Raw genomic sequence first — 16,296 nt, 5'->3', positions numbered from 1 at the left:
TTATATTTAGACGCATTTAAGCTCAGAGAAGATCTGAGAAGAATGTGGAATCTGACTTTTTGACCTTCTGAGCGAAGTGTGTTGAAGGTACAGTAACTGACCTTGTTGCACCACCAGAGTCTTAAGTCAGTCCTTTCTTAATTTAAGTTAAAGCAATTTCTGAATGCATCATTTGGTTGAAAGAGAAGGACTATTTAAAGCTTTTACACCAAATAAGTCAATGTAATGAATCTGTCTGGAAGCAGTCGCAGTTGTGACATGCCACAGGACCACTCCTGCTGTAAATCAGTCTCAGAGTGATGTGAATGATTAACCCAGACGCATCACACTCCTCAGGCTGATTCAGCCGCTCTCTTGTTTCCCTCACAAACTCCGTCATCTGCTCCTGCGTTTGTCAGAGGTTCACTCCTGATCGCAACTGCCACCCAACTGGGCGTTAGTGCGGGTTTGGCCACGCTTTCGACATCAGCGGGGTGCAGATGAGCGGCCCCAGCGCTGCCTGGACAAGACTGTTGTGAAAGCGTTGAGCTCTTAGCTGGAATGCATGACAGGTCTAGACCTGCACTTCCGCATTGAACAGGAAGACGTTCGCAGCCCGAGAGCCCGATGCAGACCTCATCAGCACACCCAAATCTGCCTGCTTTCAGCCCAGTGGCTTCTACACGGGAGTAGAGCGGATTCCAGCGACTCGTTAAACACGGATTAAAGCGCTCAACAAGGTGAGTTTGCGTTTTATTCTGTTGGATGTCGGCTCTTCAGTTAACGGTGAGCTCCCATAACGCGTCCATGAAGCTGTGACTCGTTCCCATGTGAGCCTTTGTGACTTTTATCTTTTAATTGTTTGCATTGTTTAATTGCAAACCTAACACATATGACCCATGACTGTGATGTCTCCACTCTGAAGACAAATTATAACAAAAACAACAAAACACATGTTATCTAGGATATAGTTTTTAATTAAGTTGCTGTTCAGTTTTTCTTTTTTCTTGCATATTCCAATATGATGAAAAGGCTGCTTGTTAGTGCTCTTCAGCTGGGTGGACCCACTGCCGTATGACTCAATAACCACATGAAATTGATAGGGCTGGACTGCTTTAAGGCTCAGGCTGCTGCCAGCTTGGCAACGCTCACAGAAACATTTTGTACGCTGGGCATTAGCGATGCAGTCCAGACACAGAGATCTAAAGCAAATTAGTTATGAAGTGGATAATTGAAACAAGGGTCCATTTGGGTTGATGCCACAAAAAACATTTAGTTGACAGTTTTGCTTCTTAGTGTTGCCAGATGGTCTAATGTTTTGTTAAATCTGTGCATGGAACTGTGATGAACCGTCAGAGGTAGATTTTCTCTGTTGACTCGCCTGCTTAACATTCAGCGTCAACCTCTGCATATCACAGGGAACACGTTCAGCTCTGCTACAGTAACTTGAACCTGTTGTCTGGTGTCTATTTTCTTGCCTGAAGCTCCGGTTACATGCATTCGACTTTTTCATGTGCAGATGTTGTTGCCTAAACCAGAAGCACAATTGTGTGCATTCACGTTCTGTCAGAAGGGTTTGAGAGGCTGCCAGATGTGCTGCCAGAGTGTTTGCAATCATATTTTTAAATGCTGACAAATTACATATTTTCAGAGCAAATAAAATGCCAAAAACAAAATAGAAAGCGCAGGGAGCGATTCGAGCAACCAGACAAGGTAACATGAAAATTCACAAGTCTGCTGTTACAAATAGGAAATGAAACCATCTCAATACTTCCTCACACATAACAAAGAGCTATGGCAAAGAATGGCCTCCAGCTATAGTTCTTTAAAGAGTCTGAGAAAAACCTACATTATTTTAAAACAGATCAACGGTACACGTTCTTGAAACATGTAGCCTAGCTTAGCATAAAGCCTGGAACGGTTAGCTAAATCTGCTCATCAGCACTGGCCTCCCATTTGTAAAGAAAGCAGCTGATTATCTCTTATTTTGATGTTACCTCTTGCCTTGAATCCGCTGCTTCTCTAAAATAACCGTTATTTTAAATGTGTGTCACAGTTTCTGAGGTTTTTTACAGTTTTACACATAAGCAAAAGAGGAAATGAGAGAAGTGTAATATCCCTGCATTTTTCTAAACAATAGGTGGCTTCAGGTCATGCTGCATTATTTGTTTAGCGACGCATGGCATCTCCAGGTTCTTGTTCCTACAGAGGAGCCGCGACAGCTGTGTTCCCAACATCTGGCCTCAATAAGCGACTGCCAGGAATGTGTGAATGCTGGAAACATACATAGTAGAAGTGGCATCAGGCGTTGGCTGTCATGTGGTCCCTGCAGCATAATGAAGCTCATATACCACAGGAAGAAGAAGCTGCTCTTGGTTCAAGAAATGAACATGGTTAAAGTGATAATGATGTTTCAAGAACTGGAACCTGCTTCATATTAATGCAGCCAATGAACAGGCTCTTAGGCCCAGCAGGGTTTGATACTGTAGATGCTGGTGAGAAAAAGCACTAAGAGCAGGTGGCTTCTTATGACACCATTTCCTATAACGTTTCAACATTGCAAGTGGCAGGAAGTTTACCTTTCACCACTTCCTCCTTAGGCCAAACCATCTGTGTGAAGGCCGGGAGGGGTAGGTACAGTCAGAAAGTCTTAAAAGTGCAGCTTCCGTCTCAATGCGGAGAACGTGACGGCGTTCTACCTCCAGCCTGCCCCAACAAAAGCAGAGAACAGCGTTTCTCATGAGAGGTCAAGCATGAACACACAAGAACACTCACACATACACACACATCCTCTGTTGGCGGGTGGAGCCGCATCTGCTCTTTTAAATGGGGAACCCCATGTCATGATGTTCTCATGCCTAAAACACCATTAGTCACACCCGTCACCTCGCCTCAGCTTGACTCATCCAACAGTATTAAATTCCTGCAATGATTTATTTTTGTTGCATTTACCTCTTAGGCTGATACAACCCTGTTTGATGAGTGTTCTGAGGTCTTGGTGGCTAACAGTAAGCTAAAATGGAGGCACTATGTGTAGCCACTGAGGTCTGGTCGAGACGAGCACATGCTTTTACCCTGTAGATTCTGACCGTGACCATAACCACACCACTGTCTGGTCTGTTCTGTCTAGTTTCCCTCTAAATGTCAGTGTTATGCTGCATGCGCCTGTCAGTCGTTTCCCTACGCAGCATTTTTGGAGGATTCAGTGTTTGTAATGACATTTGGAATGCTACACCCTCACTTGTGAGCTGCACACATAAGAAAATGAAATCACATCACAGCTTCCAGTTCGATAAGCGCAAGACGAGGCAAGTTCTGGGGAAAGAATGAATGCCTGGAAGCTACGCGCGCCCCCGTTGTCCTCCGTAGCGAGGCGGAGATGATAGCGTAGCCTCGAGCGCTGCAGCAGCAGCTACAACGCATGTGTGTTTAACCAATGCTTTTACCTCTTCATTGCATCCATTTGTCATGACGGCCGTCCACTCGATAAAATATGTGCTGCCTTGCTGCACCACTCGATGAAAGTCATTAAGACACAATGTGACTCCAGGAGTTTTCATTACGCAGCGAATTATCATGACGTCTTTCTCCTTTTGTGGCTTTTACCAGATGGAAGACATTGACGCCATGTTCAGTGACCTGCTGGGGGAGATGGACCTCCTCACGAAGGTGAGCGTAAGATCTTACCATTCTCATGTAATTCATTTGTTTTTTTTATTATATCGTTTGATAGTTTTTCTCAAAAATCTAAATTTTCCTTTCAAGCCTGACCTTTAAATAGCCCCAGGTGACAAAATCACTAAGCCCTTACATCAGTCACTGCAACGCTCCAGACTGGCAGGAACAACACACACAGCAGGGGGAAACACTATCTGTGGTCATCTAACAGCCCTAAATTACACTTTCCCTCAGAGCTGAGGTCAAAGGTCAAACCCATGAACGAGCTAGAAGTCAGTCTCATTCTTTGGTAAAGGGATCGTGTTCTCATGTTGTCACTGAATGTTCCACTAAGAGGCTCCGGACCGGCGCTGTGGCTGTATTAACACCCCGCCTCGTTCGTTCTCCCCCACAGAGCCTCGGACAGGAAACGGTGCCTCCCGCGCCGCTCCCCGCCGCCACCAATGAAGTCAGCTTCTCCATCGGCTTCACCGATCTGAACGGTGACACAAAATTTTGTTTAGCATTTGTGAAGAAAGACCTGGGTTTTGCACAATGTTTTAGAGTGACACAGCAGTTGTGCAACACACAACGCACATTTAAGATTATTTAGAACATTTCTATTTGAACAAAATAGGGGGAAAGGCACTTACTATTATATTATATGATGCTGATACATGAACCTCATTTATTTACTGATCCACATCTCTGTGCTGTAGAGTCGCTCCATGAGCTGGAGGACAACGATCTGGACGCGCTCATGGCCGACCTGGTGGCCGACCTCAACGCGACGGAGGAGAAGCTCGCTGCAGAGATTAAAGGCCTGGAGCCGCCGCCGCCACCGCCGATGTCCTCGTCACTGCCGGCGCTTCCGCCCAAGGCAGCGAGCGCCGGACCCGTCCCTTCCCACGCGTCTGCGAAGGCGCCGGCGGGCGGCGACGTTAGCGCCCCGCCACCCTCCAACACCTCTCTTTCACCACCGCCGCCTTCTCAGGCTGTGAAGCCTTCAAAGGTGTGTCAGCACGACGACTGCAGCATCTCTGCAATTACCTCTTAACCTCTCTGCAAGATGAAGTGGCTCAAAATATAAGAAGTGAGACGTTGGGGCTTGTCAGGGTTTATTATAGCTGGTTTAGTTTCAAGGAAACTCTAATACTAGAGGGCTCTGTGCCACGGTCTGAGCTGTACTGCAACACAAACAAAACTAGTTCCCAGCATATAGATTTCTGGAGAGTCCTTCTCGTCTGGAACTGGGAAGGCTGGTATTGCTCTTATAGCAGCCTGCAGTGAGGTCATTGCAAAGCTGTTCCTGGACCCGAGGCATCTGTTACAGTTAGCGAGCGTCTGTCTGGAACAGATCAAACACATGCGGCAGCGAGGCAGGAAGGAGTAAGAGGATCGATACGGGAGGCCGGTGTGGCGGAGGTGAGCCGTGGCAGCGGTCAGGGCCGAGCCAGACGCCACTCTATTACTTTACCAGGGATCTTACCTCATCCGTCGGACGTAAAGGCAGCAGCTGTGCTGAGGCGGAGAGTGCGTCAGTGCTGGGTAGAGGCTGCTTTTACATGTAATGACACACCTGGCATCCATGCCTGCTCAGATTAGCCCAGTCTCCACCCATCACAGGTTAAAGACCTTACAATGGGACGGTAACGTCCCTTGCACCTCTTTTGTTCATTCTGCTGACTCATCACATCTTATTGATCTTGTTCAGGATGACATTGTGGAGCAGATGAAAGCAGACAAAATCAAGCTCGCTCTTGAGAAGCTAAAGGAAGCTAAAGTGAAGAAGGTAAGACAGCCCAACATCAGTGTCCTCCTCTGATCCCACACCAGCGGTGAGGTACATCGTTAAAAGACTGTAACTGTAATGTTCAAACGCCGCATGAGTCCCTGTTGCTGCATCCATCACAGTAACGGATGGCTGCTGTAATCCGGCCAACATCCTGAGGTACAGCAGGGTTCCCCTTCTGGGTGATGCATGGATGCATGTGATCTTCAAAGCAGGGCGCAGAGGTTCAGGCTTGTGTTCATGCACACGAGGAAAGCAAATAACTTATAACCCGACGCGTGTGTCGTAAGTCCAAAAGGAGCCAGGAAGGAAACGTTGGAAAGAAATGACCAAGCGTGTGTGTAGATGTTGAGGAACCAGTCCACCAGTGGTGACTTTCACAGTAACATCTATATCTGTGCTGAAAGGCGAGGCGGTGGTTTCAGCAAATATCCTGCGGTCTGAGGCCCCTGAGTTTCAGTTGACACCACTTCTGGTGCAGGTTGTGTATGTGAAACATATACTGAACCTACCTTCAGAGAGGAAACACTGTAAGCGGAGAAACATTGTGATATCTAGTAACAATTGAAGCAAACAGGAGGAGTAATGTGACCCTTAACACTCTAAATCCTGCGATAACATCTCTGGGACCCGTATTGTTATGACACTTGCCCAAGCTGGTTCTGGTTCCAGATGAAAAGCACAGAAAAGTGAATTCCAGCCAATTTAGGGCGAAGGAACTACAGGACAAGCATTAAGTATTAAAAACATTCACGTTTTGTGCCTCTTGTGAGGCTGCTGCTCGGAAACAGAGGAACTCGTTTACAGCTTAATTAAGATGAATTAAAGTGGCAAATAAACCAGAGGCCTGTGCTCAAACTGACTCATAACGAACCCAGCTGCCTGAAACGTGTCAGGCATTTCTGTCTGTCTGTCTGTCTGTCTGTCTGTCTGTCTGTCTGTCTGTCTGTCTGTCTGTCTGTCTGTCTGTCTGTCTGTCTGTCTGTCTGTTCTGCATTGGACGATGTGCAAACCCAGAGTGTTAGAATAAGACAATTGAAGGTAACGCTGTTTCCCACAGCTGGTGGTGAAGGTGCTGATGAACGACGGCAGCTCCAAAACCCTGATGGTGGACGAGAGGCAGAACGTGAGGGAGGTTCTGGACAACCTGTTCGAGAAGACGCACTGCGACTGCAACGTGAGCTGGAGCCTGTGTGAGACCAACCCAGAGCTGCAGCTCGGTGAGACGCTCTGTTCTACTGTACCTTGGGAGGTTCTGGTCCGGTCAGATCGGGTCTATGACCTGACACCGGTCCACTCGCCCCTCCTGGCTGCGCTCCTCCCAGACAGGTTGCTTTAATCTGCTGTGTGGGACGCTGTCAGTCGTGCTGCCTGTCACGAGGAAATGAATCAGTCTGAGCCGTCTCTGCTATATTTACTCCAGCTGCTCCACTTTCCAGACGCTCATTGCATCAGTTTTCTGTTTTCTAACAATCTGATCAGATTGTCATGGAGATCATTTACATTTTCACAGAGCTGAGTCATTTTACTTTGTGGTGGTGCTAAAATCATTCAGCTTCACGAGCAATAAAATCTAAACAAATATTATTGCATGAAACTTGAACTGTGACTCATAAATTAGAATATAAAATGGAATGATGGAAATTTTCTTCAATCTCTCCATTCATCAGATTTCTCTAAATAAATGTGCTAAATTTGCAGAACCTTCCAGACATATCCACAGGTTCTAAAAAACTTATCAACTTCATGAACCAGATGGTGAATTTTGGTTTATTTTTATTTGTTGTACAGTTCTTGGGGACTTTCTCAGCAGCAGATTAAAAGATAATTGGCATGTTAATATTTATAAAAGCAGAAACGGAACAGACTCAAGTCAACGCCTACGTTCATAGTGATGAAGGATTATTTACAACTGTGATGCGTTTCTCAGTTGAGTAGTTTCATTGCCTACCTTTCGCCCAAATTACTAATCTGGATTCAATTATCAGACGCTGACACATAGCTACTTATAGGCATCTCCTGAGCAGCGTGACGCCATCACAGGGGAAACAGTTTGACCTTTAATCTAACCACCAACAGGCATCTGATCAGATCCAAGCAACGCTGACCTTTGCTGTGGAATTCACCAGCATTATTCCTCCTAATTCCAGCAGCGGCCTCACACCGTCCACTTAAAGATCGTAATGGCCAGACTTGAAACCCTGGCAGCAATTTAGTTAATGTCTACCTTCGCCTCAGCTGGTGAACGATAATTGGGGAGTGTGGCTAAACTACAGTGGAAGCCCAGCGGAGATAGATATCTATGGCTGTGTGAGTGTGGGTGGGCAGAAAGGCCTCCTAATGTGTTTTTGAGGTTTAGTGCCATTTAATGTCCTCCCAGCGAATGGAGGCGGCTGCGTTTGATCAAGCCTCACCCAAACTCGGCCCGCTTGGAGCCGACAGTCGTCCAACTGTGGAGCGGAGCCGGCTGATGTAAAGGTTTCGTGACAGAGTGAACTACTGTACATGTGGTGAAGCATTTGTTTTGGCACCTTCAGTAACCAAAGCTCAAACGGCGACGGGTACGAAGCAAGATGGATGACTAGAACCTGGTTTGAATCAGTGGAGCGAGCGGTATTTGAGAGTCAGCAAATGCACTGATTACTTTACTTTAAAGGCCTCGTAAGCAGGAAGCACTGCTGCTTCTACAGACACCGACGTCTCGTCTCTGTGCAGCTGTAGTGACTTTATGCAAAATTTAAGCAAACCTGAGACCCAGAGGGTTGAATGTCAGCTCCAAACTCACACTAACAACATAACCTGTGATCCTCTGATGGCAGAGCGAACGTTCGAAGACCACGAGAACCTGGTGGAGCCACTCTCAGTGTGGACGAGGGACAGCGAGAACAAAGTCCTGTTTCAAGAGCGGCAAGAAAAATATGAGGTTTTCAAAAACCCACAGGTAAAGTTCACGCGGTTCACCTCGATCCTGTGACACAGAGAGAACAGGAGGGAGGATGTTTCAAAAGCCCAGCTCTAGATGATTGCTCTTGGCTTTGGTTCGTGCAGATCTATCTCCACATAGTTTCAGCTCGGCGCCATCTGGCTGGTTCCTGGCTGGTGTGTTGTCCACACATTCATGTCTTCACTGTAATACATCAGTAAAAACAGCTTGGGGCGAGAGACGGCGAGGTCTTGGCGTGTTTGCTGATATAATGGGAACCCTGTATGATCTCAGCCGTTAATGGAGTCATATCTTCCATGTCCTCCAACCAAAGGCAGATCTGTTTTGTACAGTGTGTCTGATCAATTTATAGTTTGAACTTGTGACAGGACCCACAAAAACAGAAACAAACATCTCCCTTTGGACTTAATCTCACCACAGTAACAAAATAAGATAAGGAATCAAACTAGACCGGTCATATAATGGGCCGAGCTTTGAGCAAACAGTTCTCTTTATTCTACTCCCGCAGAACTTTTACCTGTGGAAGAAGGATAAGCGATCTCTCAAAGAGATGAAAGACAAAGACAAGGAGCTTTTGATACAGGTAAATGTTCCCCTTAAAGTGACCGTTTCCACCCTGAGCCCGTGTCAGTGACCCGCTCTGATCCCGTCTTCTCTGCAGGAGAACTTCTGCGGGCCTTCCATCATTGTGCCTGATCTGGAGGAGGTGCTGCACCTCAGGGAGGACGGCAAGAAGTCCTGGAAGCAACGGCTTTTCCAGCTGAGAGCCTCAGGAATTTATTACGTGCCCAAAGGGAAAACCAAGGTCAGGGGTCAAAAGGAGGGACATGGACCTACACAATAAACACACCAGCAGCTCCTACAAAGCCTAGCGCGTAGAGGTTCCACTCTGTTAACTCCTCTGTTGTTTCATCCACTCCTGAACTTAACTGAAGCTTTCGCTCCCTGCTGCTGCATGTTTATTCCTCTGCTGTATATCTCAGATCTCTTGGCAGCTCCTGCACCCAAACATACCATTCATGCGCTGTAGCCTAGGCCTGCACTTGCAGTGTATATGATCAACTCGGCAGGAGGCGGAAACAAAAACACACGCGCACACAAAACCAAAGCACAAGAACCCACCGCGGGTCGTCGCGTAACGTAACCCCCCAATCGTTTCTTTCCAGTCGTCCCGTGACCTCGTCTGCTTCATCCAGTTCGACAAAGTAAACGTCTACTACGGCAAAGACTTCAAGAACAAATACAAGGCCCCGACTGACTTCTGCTTCGTCCTGAAGGTATGTTTGTGTCTGTAGTTTGACTCAGAGCTGCACAAACAGCACACTCACAGTGGAATTACCAGGAGAAGCGTACGCTGATCCAGGTGTAACGTTACTGGGCTACTTCACCGGCCCACGTACAGGCCTGCACAGTGTTTATGCACCGTGGGCAGTTGTAAACAGGTTCTGAGAAAATAGTTAGCAGAACATCTGCTTGCTAGCAGGAAGTGTAAAAAGCAATAAATAGTTCCATTTGAAGAAGTGAAAGGAGATTTGTCCACTTTTCTATAGGTGGTGTGAAAAACAAAACCAATACGTCTTTTAAAAGCCCTTCAACCATTTGTTGACCAAAAAAACCTTACAGTAAAAGCAACGGACATTTAATTAAATTTAAGCAGTGATGGGAAGAAACGGTGACCCATTTAAAAGAAATGATGACCGATATGTGGAAAGAAAAAGTTGGTGGTCAAGTGTTTAACGGATATGAAAGTTCCCGTTCTTTCGTTTTTTCCTTCCTTCTGTCTGGGAAACATCAGAATCAGCAGATACGGTAGAACAGAGCGTGATGATGAGGATGAAAGTGAAAAGAGCTTGGAGAAGCAAAGACACTGAATTACCTGCAAGTGAAAGAGCGAGTCCTCAAGGTCTGAGTGGAGGACAAATAAAAATCATGTCAGAGGGAAAATGTTGGAGGACTGCACGGCTTTCGTTGGGTCTCCTGTCCTTCTGTTCTACCATCTGTGGGACAACACTACAACTAATTGGCCTTATCATTCAGCTGCCTGTAGTGATGTATAATACAGGCAACTGACAATATGGGTGAATTAAAATCCCCCACAGGCGAAATTCATTGCATTTATAAGTCACTAATAGAGTAAATTCTAAATCTGTCTGTCTGTCTGTCTATTGACTTTAGTTCTGCCCCCTTGTGGCTGTCAGTGAAAACACAACCACACTTATAACGTTCCATAGTTTAGTAAAGAGTCTTTCTGAAACTTTATTATATTTTTATTGTCAAAATATTGTGAAATATTTTTGGGCCACTGATTGATGGTTTCAGCTCTGACTTTCTGCAGGTTTAGCTAAAAAGGTGCTATTTGTTTCTCTCATGTCTCCTCAGCATCCACAAATCCAAAAAGAGTCTCAGTACATCAAGTACCTGTGCTGTGATGATGCTTGGACCATGAACCTCTGGGTCACAGGAATACGCATTGCCAAGGTAAATTCAACAAAGCCTGACCTTGCACCGACGTTACACAGACATTAACAGACGACGGACAGGTTGTGCATAACGCGTCTCTCGCCCCCTCAGTACGGTGCGGCGTTGCATTCGAATTTTAAAACTGCAGAGAAGGTGGCGGTCAACTCCGTGTGGTCGAGCCGCAGCACGGCGTCCTCATCCAGCCCATCCACGCCCTCGCCCACCATCAAAGGTAGGTGGTACATGTGACGCCAGTGAGAGGCTAATATCTCTGTACGACGTGTTGACCAGGGTGTTTGTCTCCTTCCAGCTAAATCAGAGAGCCACGCTAATGGATATGTTACCACGCCCCACACAGGTTCTCTGTCTCAGGTAAATGAGTCAAGTTAAAAATGCTGCATCCTACATTTCCCATCATGCATCAGTAAAACGCTACCAATCCCTCCAACCTAACAGACTTTCATATGTTCTGTTCTCTTTCCACAGGACTTTGTTAATGCCCCCCCTCCACCTCCACCTCCACCTCCACCATCAGCTGAGATTCTTCCCCCACCACCTCCACCCCCCCTGTCAACTGAGTTCCTCCCGCCTCCCCCTCCTGACCCCATCCTCCCTCCTCCACCACCTCCTTTAGCCGCCAAGAGTTCCCCAAAAGCTGCGGCCTCAAAGCGAAACCTGCCGTCCAAGTTTCCCCAGCATCCACCTGCAATGGACAATCTCCCCCCTCCACCTCCTCCCCCGCCGATGGACGATTCCTCAGAGCCCCCACCGGACTTCCTTCCTCCCCCTCCTCCCGCCTCTGGCTTCGGTTCCCTGCCACCTCCTCCACCTATGAGCTCTTTACCACCACCGCCGCCTCCTGCAGCTGGATTTGGGGGTATGACCCATACGTTGCCACCTCCACCACCTGATCCAGGGTTTGCACCGCCTCCTCCCCCAATGTTTACAAATGCTGGAGCTCCCCCTCCACCACCACCACCACCTTCACCTGCTGCTGCCACCCCAAGGCCACTGCAGCCCTCTGGATCAGTGAAGAAGATGCCTCCTGCTCCACCGAAGAGGAGTACACCGGTGCAAGGAGGAGGAGGAGGAGGAGGAGGAGGAGGAGGAGGAGGAGATTTCATGTCAGAACTGATGCTAGCCATGCAGAAGAAGCGTGGTGGTAATCATTAACCTAAGCAGAGGATTAGCATAAAACACTGTGTTACAATTTACTTTTTCAAAACCACAACCATTTACATATGAAGAGCAATACAAATCATCAGACCACAGAAACATGTCTGTGTACAGTTTTTGACATGTTAACTTGTTGCTGTCATCATACTTCAAAGATTTTTGTAAAATTGTACATGTAAATTGTATGTATTGTCAGTTGTTTTCATGGAGAGAGGTTGTAGATACTATTCAACCCATTCTTCTAGTACTTGGAAAAAGTACGTCCCGGGGTAGGTTTCAAATGTTTAAGTATTATTTGGATCAAGTACGTTTTCAGAACATATTTTTCAGGGACAGCATGGAAAAACTGTCCATTACGTTTCATTCAATGTAGTATTTTTCAGAACCTAGGTGTCCTCTAAGAAGAACAGCTGACCTTTAACCTCTGGCCCACAATAAAGGTCTGGCTCATTAACCCGCCTCCTCTGCAGTGTCCAGTGTAAAAGGGGAAGGACGGGATGCGCTGCTGTAGCTCCACCTAATGGGCGAAAGACATACGACAGATAAATCATGAGAAGTCAGTCCCCTCAGCCATTCATTTATTATTTTCAGAATTATTCCGCTTATCAAATAAATACCGGAGTGCTATTGTGAACATCAACTAAAAAACAGCGTCTGAAGTCCGTAAAAAATGTTTAATGAGAATTATTTTATTAATACAAACAATGTTAAAGCGATGTATTTGTTATTTATCATGATATATTATGTAATACATTAAAGACGTAATTGTATAATTGATCCATAACCTAATACTACACCTTTAGCCTTATTACACGTCATCAATAGGCGCCCGGTGGCCGATTTCCGGCTCAGTGACGTCATCTGTCAGATCATGTCCGATGCGTGGGGCTGGAGAACATGGCGGCTCCGTGGTGGCGGCTCTGCCGTAGGTGGAGTACAACCTGCATGAGCCCGGGTGTGTTCGAAGCCGGACGCCGCTCTAATGGGAGGTCGGTATGGTTCGGACGGGCGTCCTGGAGCTCGGGACCACGGGCCCAGGTGAGTTTAGCTGCAGCCAGCGGGACGCTGAGAGGGAAGTCCTGTCAAACCACCGCGGAAGGTCACACGCACCGCACCGCACCGCGCCGCTGTATGGTCCAGTACGGTCCAGTTCAACTCCATGGAATTATGAACACTACGCGTTGATTTTTCTGTGCGCGTTTTAATATTTCCCTAAAGGGACTAATGCGGCTCTGAGACCTGGAGCCGGCTCCTCGTGCGTAAAGGTCACGATGTCTTCCTGATGTTTCCGGGTAAATAACTTAGGCAGTCGTGCAGTAAACACTTAACAGTAATTCGGACAAATTCTCATTCATTTAGATTTTGCACATAGGGTCATTCATTCATTTGACTCAACACAGGATGTCCACAAGAAAAGGGCCAATTTAAACTCAATATTACAGGTGGCATAAGTGAACACCACTAAGATGCTGCAGCACAGGATATTCATACAGATGTTAATCTTATTCACTGTGGTTTCATGCGCCTTTGTTGTTTCAGAGGCAGCTGTCTGCACTACAAACCCAGAAAACACAGGACCCCTTAAACCTAAAGTCATCTGTCACCAGGTGAGTTGGAAGTGATAGTAAGACTAAATCGCTGGTTTGTTGCAGGTCTACAGTGCTCCAGTCTTTCTGCACTTTCCTTTTTACACATGATTAATGTTTAGCTGTCGTCCTTTCCAGACACAAATCTCGGCTGCTGTGTCCCACATTACGATCCTGCTCCTGCAGAACGGCGCACAGTGACGCAAAGCTAAAAGATCCGTTCACGTTGGCGCAGAAAGACCTAACAAGTTTGTACGATGACATCAAAAAGGTAAATATTTCAAATTTAAAATGCAGATATTTTACCAAGTGAATAATTTCCTGTAGTTTATTGTGGCTGACTTAAAACAATGGGTCTTCATTCCTCTGCTTCACAGGAGCTGTTTGTATCCAAAGAGGAGCTGAAGTCACTGTGTGACTACTATTTTGATGGCAAAGGCAAAGCAATTCGACCGCTGATAGTTGTGCTGATGGCCCGGGCCCTCAACATACACAGCAACAAAGCCGGGTAAGAAGACACAAGCTCAGTTGGTTTCACTTTTGACAGGCAAAGCTAATCCACAGAACTGTGACGAACTGGTTAGAGACTCTCAACACCCTGTAATAAATCTTTGTAACTTTATGAGTTATGAGTCACCATCACCACCATATTATGATTATGACTCACCATCTTGGATTATATTTTGTGTGACATGCTGCAACCAGTCATCTGTTCTCTTTGTAGAGATTTGCTTCCGGGCCAGAGGGCCATCGCTATGATCTCTGAAATGATCCACACTGCCAGCCTGGTTCATGACGACGTCATAGATGGGTCGGATAAACGAAGGGGAAAGAGAACCATCAATGAAGTGTGGGGTGAAAGAAAGGTAGTAAACCTCTCTCCGCCTTTGTCTTGTGTCACAATCTGTGCCTCATCGTATTTTGACTGTTGGTTCGTGCCTCCAGGCTATCTTGGCAGGTGATTTCATTCTCTCGGCTGCCTCCATGGCCTTGGCTCGCATTGGTGACATCGCCGTTGTAAAGGTCTTGTCCCAGGTGATAGAGGACCTGGTGCGAGGTATGTGTGTGTTTAAAAGCACATGCAGGTAGTTGGTGGGAGTCATTCAAACTGTTTAACACACAATACTAATTACACCTTCAGGTGAATTCATGCAGCTGGGCTCCAAAGAGAACGAGAACGAAAGATTCAAGCACTACCTCGAGAAAACCTTCAAGAAGACTGCGAGTCTCATAGCAAACAGTTGTAAAGCAGTATGTACGTTCTGTCTCTACAAATATCCCAGAGCTGGTGGAAACACTCTTTTTAGACACTATATGTTTTTCCTGACTGTTCTTTTGTTTTTGTTAAGGTTTCAATTCTGGTCAATTCTGATCCTGACGTTCATGAAATAGCCTACCAGTATGGGAAGAATGTCGGCATCGCCTTTCAGGTAGGCAGGTTTCTATAGATAGTTCTTATAGTTCTTTGTATGTGGATGTGAAGTAGTAACTAGTAATAACCAGAGCTTATTTCATTTTGTCTGTAGCTGGTGGATGATGTTTTAGACTTCACATCCGGAGCCAGTCAGTTGGGGAAGCCTTCTGCTGCAGATCTCAAATTGGGTTTGGCCACTGGACCAGTGCTTTTTGCTTGTCAGCAGGTGAGTCCAGCTTCTGACTAAATAAAGTTTACTTCCCCCAGTACAGAATGTCTAACCCATATTTGTCTTCACTTCAGTTTCCAGAGCTTCATGCAATGATCATGAGACGATTCAGCTCTAATGGAGATGTGGATCGAGCCTGGCAGTACGTCCTACAGGTACAACCAACAACGAAATTAGTTTGCAGGTTCTTGCAGATTAAATGCAGCCTGTGCAAGGTTCCTTTTACAACATCAGCTGTGTTCAATTGTTTGTTTAGTCCTGAGCACAACCAACCACTTATCTCCTGGCCTTGTTCTTAGAGCGATGGTGTGCAACAGACCAACTACCTGGCTCAGCGCTACTGTCAGGAAGCAATCAGGCAGATCAGTCAACTCCAGCCGTCCCCGGAGAGAGACGCCCTCATCAGGATCACAGAGATGGTGCTTACCAGAGACAAGTGAACCTCTTCAGGCAGCTGCGTGTGGAAAGGCACGTCACCCCCCCCGGTTCATTGTGAAAGCTGGGGTCACGAAAAAGATGGCGAGAGAAGCGAGTTTGGCTACTAAAGAACCCTGGTGAAGATTTTCATGCCATGTCTGGATGAACAAACTTGTTTGTCTGGAGTTTAAACGGCAAGGAGATGTCTCTGAACAGAGACAAAATCTGAACTAAAATCCAGGACATGCCAATCTGACGTGTGTGCAGATGATATTCAAAAATCCTGAGTTTGATTTGGAAAAGAATTGTGCATTGTATTTGAAACATTTTTTTACATACAGTACTGAATTTGCCTCCCATGCCTCCAACTGTAAGTAAACGGTACACACTAGTCCTGAGCTGCAGAGGTGTGTAACAATGTAACTCACAACGAGGTGGAAATGCTTTGTCAGCAGCGTGAGTCTCAAGCTTTTATGAGATCCGTCCACAACTCAAAGGCCAAACTTGTTTAATGAGGTAACTTGTGTAATATGCAAAGTGCTGTCTTACAACCAAGGCCTTAACATCTGCAACTACTGTGCTTAATAAACATTTTTTATTGACCCAAATATTTCCTCCATTTTCTCAAGTCACCAAATGTGC

At 46.3% G+C, this 16,296-nt stretch overlaps 2 protein-coding genes across 3 annotated transcripts; both read left to right on the top strand.

Moving 5' to 3' along the window:
* The first annotated feature begins 375 nt into the window (after positions 1 to 375).
* On the top strand, positions 376 to 12,785 carry apbb1ip (amyloid beta (A4) precursor protein-binding, family B, member 1 interacting protein). The gene is made up of 14 exons (XM_029147377.3): positions 376 to 719; positions 3,589 to 3,648; positions 4,052 to 4,139; positions 4,356 to 4,648; positions 5,351 to 5,428; positions 6,489 to 6,648; positions 8,248 to 8,369; positions 8,881 to 8,955; positions 9,034 to 9,177; positions 9,539 to 9,649; positions 10,752 to 10,850; positions 10,944 to 11,064; positions 11,143 to 11,204; positions 11,319 to 12,785. The coding sequence occupies exons 2-14, from the start codon at positions 3,589 to 3,591 to the stop codon at positions 12,003 to 12,005; spliced, it is 2,100 nt and encodes a 699-aa protein (XP_029003210.1). The 5' UTR covers positions 376 to 719; the 3' UTR covers positions 12,006 to 12,785.
* Positions 12,786 to 12,857: 72 nt separating this feature from the next.
* pdss1 (prenyl (decaprenyl) diphosphate synthase, subunit 1) lies at positions 12,858 to 16,256 on the top strand. Of its 2 annotated transcripts, none has more exons than XM_029147391.3 (11): positions 12,858 to 13,046; positions 13,548 to 13,615; positions 13,733 to 13,865; positions 13,972 to 14,102; positions 14,319 to 14,460; positions 14,540 to 14,651; positions 14,736 to 14,845; positions 14,944 to 15,024; positions 15,121 to 15,234; positions 15,312 to 15,392; positions 15,537 to 16,256. In XM_029147391.3, exons 1-11 carry the CDS (start codon positions 12,906 to 12,908, stop codon positions 15,675 to 15,677), a joined length of 1,254 nt encoding a protein of 417 aa, XP_029003224.1. In that variant the 5' UTR covers positions 12,858 to 12,905; the 3' UTR covers positions 15,678 to 16,256. The 2 variants fall into 2 exon arrangements, with proteins under 2 accessions (XP_029003224.1, XP_029003225.1); XM_029147392.3 differs by lacking the exon at positions 12,858 to 13,046 and adding an exon at positions 13,091 to 13,300.
* Positions 16,257 to 16,296: the final 40 nt, after the last annotated feature.

Source organism: Betta splendens, chromosome 4 (assembly GCF_900634795.4).
Source record: "Betta splendens chromosome 4, fBetSpl5.4, whole genome shotgun sequence".
In the NCBI taxonomy this organism is placed as follows: Eukaryota; Metazoa; Chordata; class Actinopteri; order Anabantiformes; family Osphronemidae; genus Betta; species Betta splendens.
This window is presented reverse-complemented; position numbering and strand designations above follow the sequence as displayed.

Bases quoted from the DNA above. Each gene is read 5' to 3' on its own strand.
- apbb1ip (XM_029147377.3), top strand. From the start codon at position 3,589: ATGGAAGACATTGACGCCATGTTCAGTGACCTGCTGGGGGAGATGGAC. The intron at 6,649-8,247 runs GTGAGACGCTCT...CTCTGATGGCAG, and splicing joins CAACCCAGAGCTGCAGCTCG to AGCGAACGTTCGAAGACCAC. The intron at 8,956-9,033 runs GTAAATGTTCCC...TCTTCTCTGCAG, and splicing joins ACAAGGAGCTTTTGATACAG to GAGAACTTCTGCGGGCCTTC.
- pdss1 (XM_029147391.3), top strand. From the start codon at position 12,906: ATGGCGGCTCCGTGGTGGCGGCTCTGCCGTAGGTGGAGTACAACCTGC. The intron at 13,047-13,547 runs GTGAGTTTAGCT...TTGTTGTTTCAG, and splicing joins GCTCGGGACCACGGGCCCAG to AGGCAGCTGTCTGCACTACA. The intron at 13,616-13,732 runs GTGAGTTGGAAG...CGTCCTTTCCAG, and splicing joins CTAAAGTCATCTGTCACCAG to ACACAAATCTCGGCTGCTGT.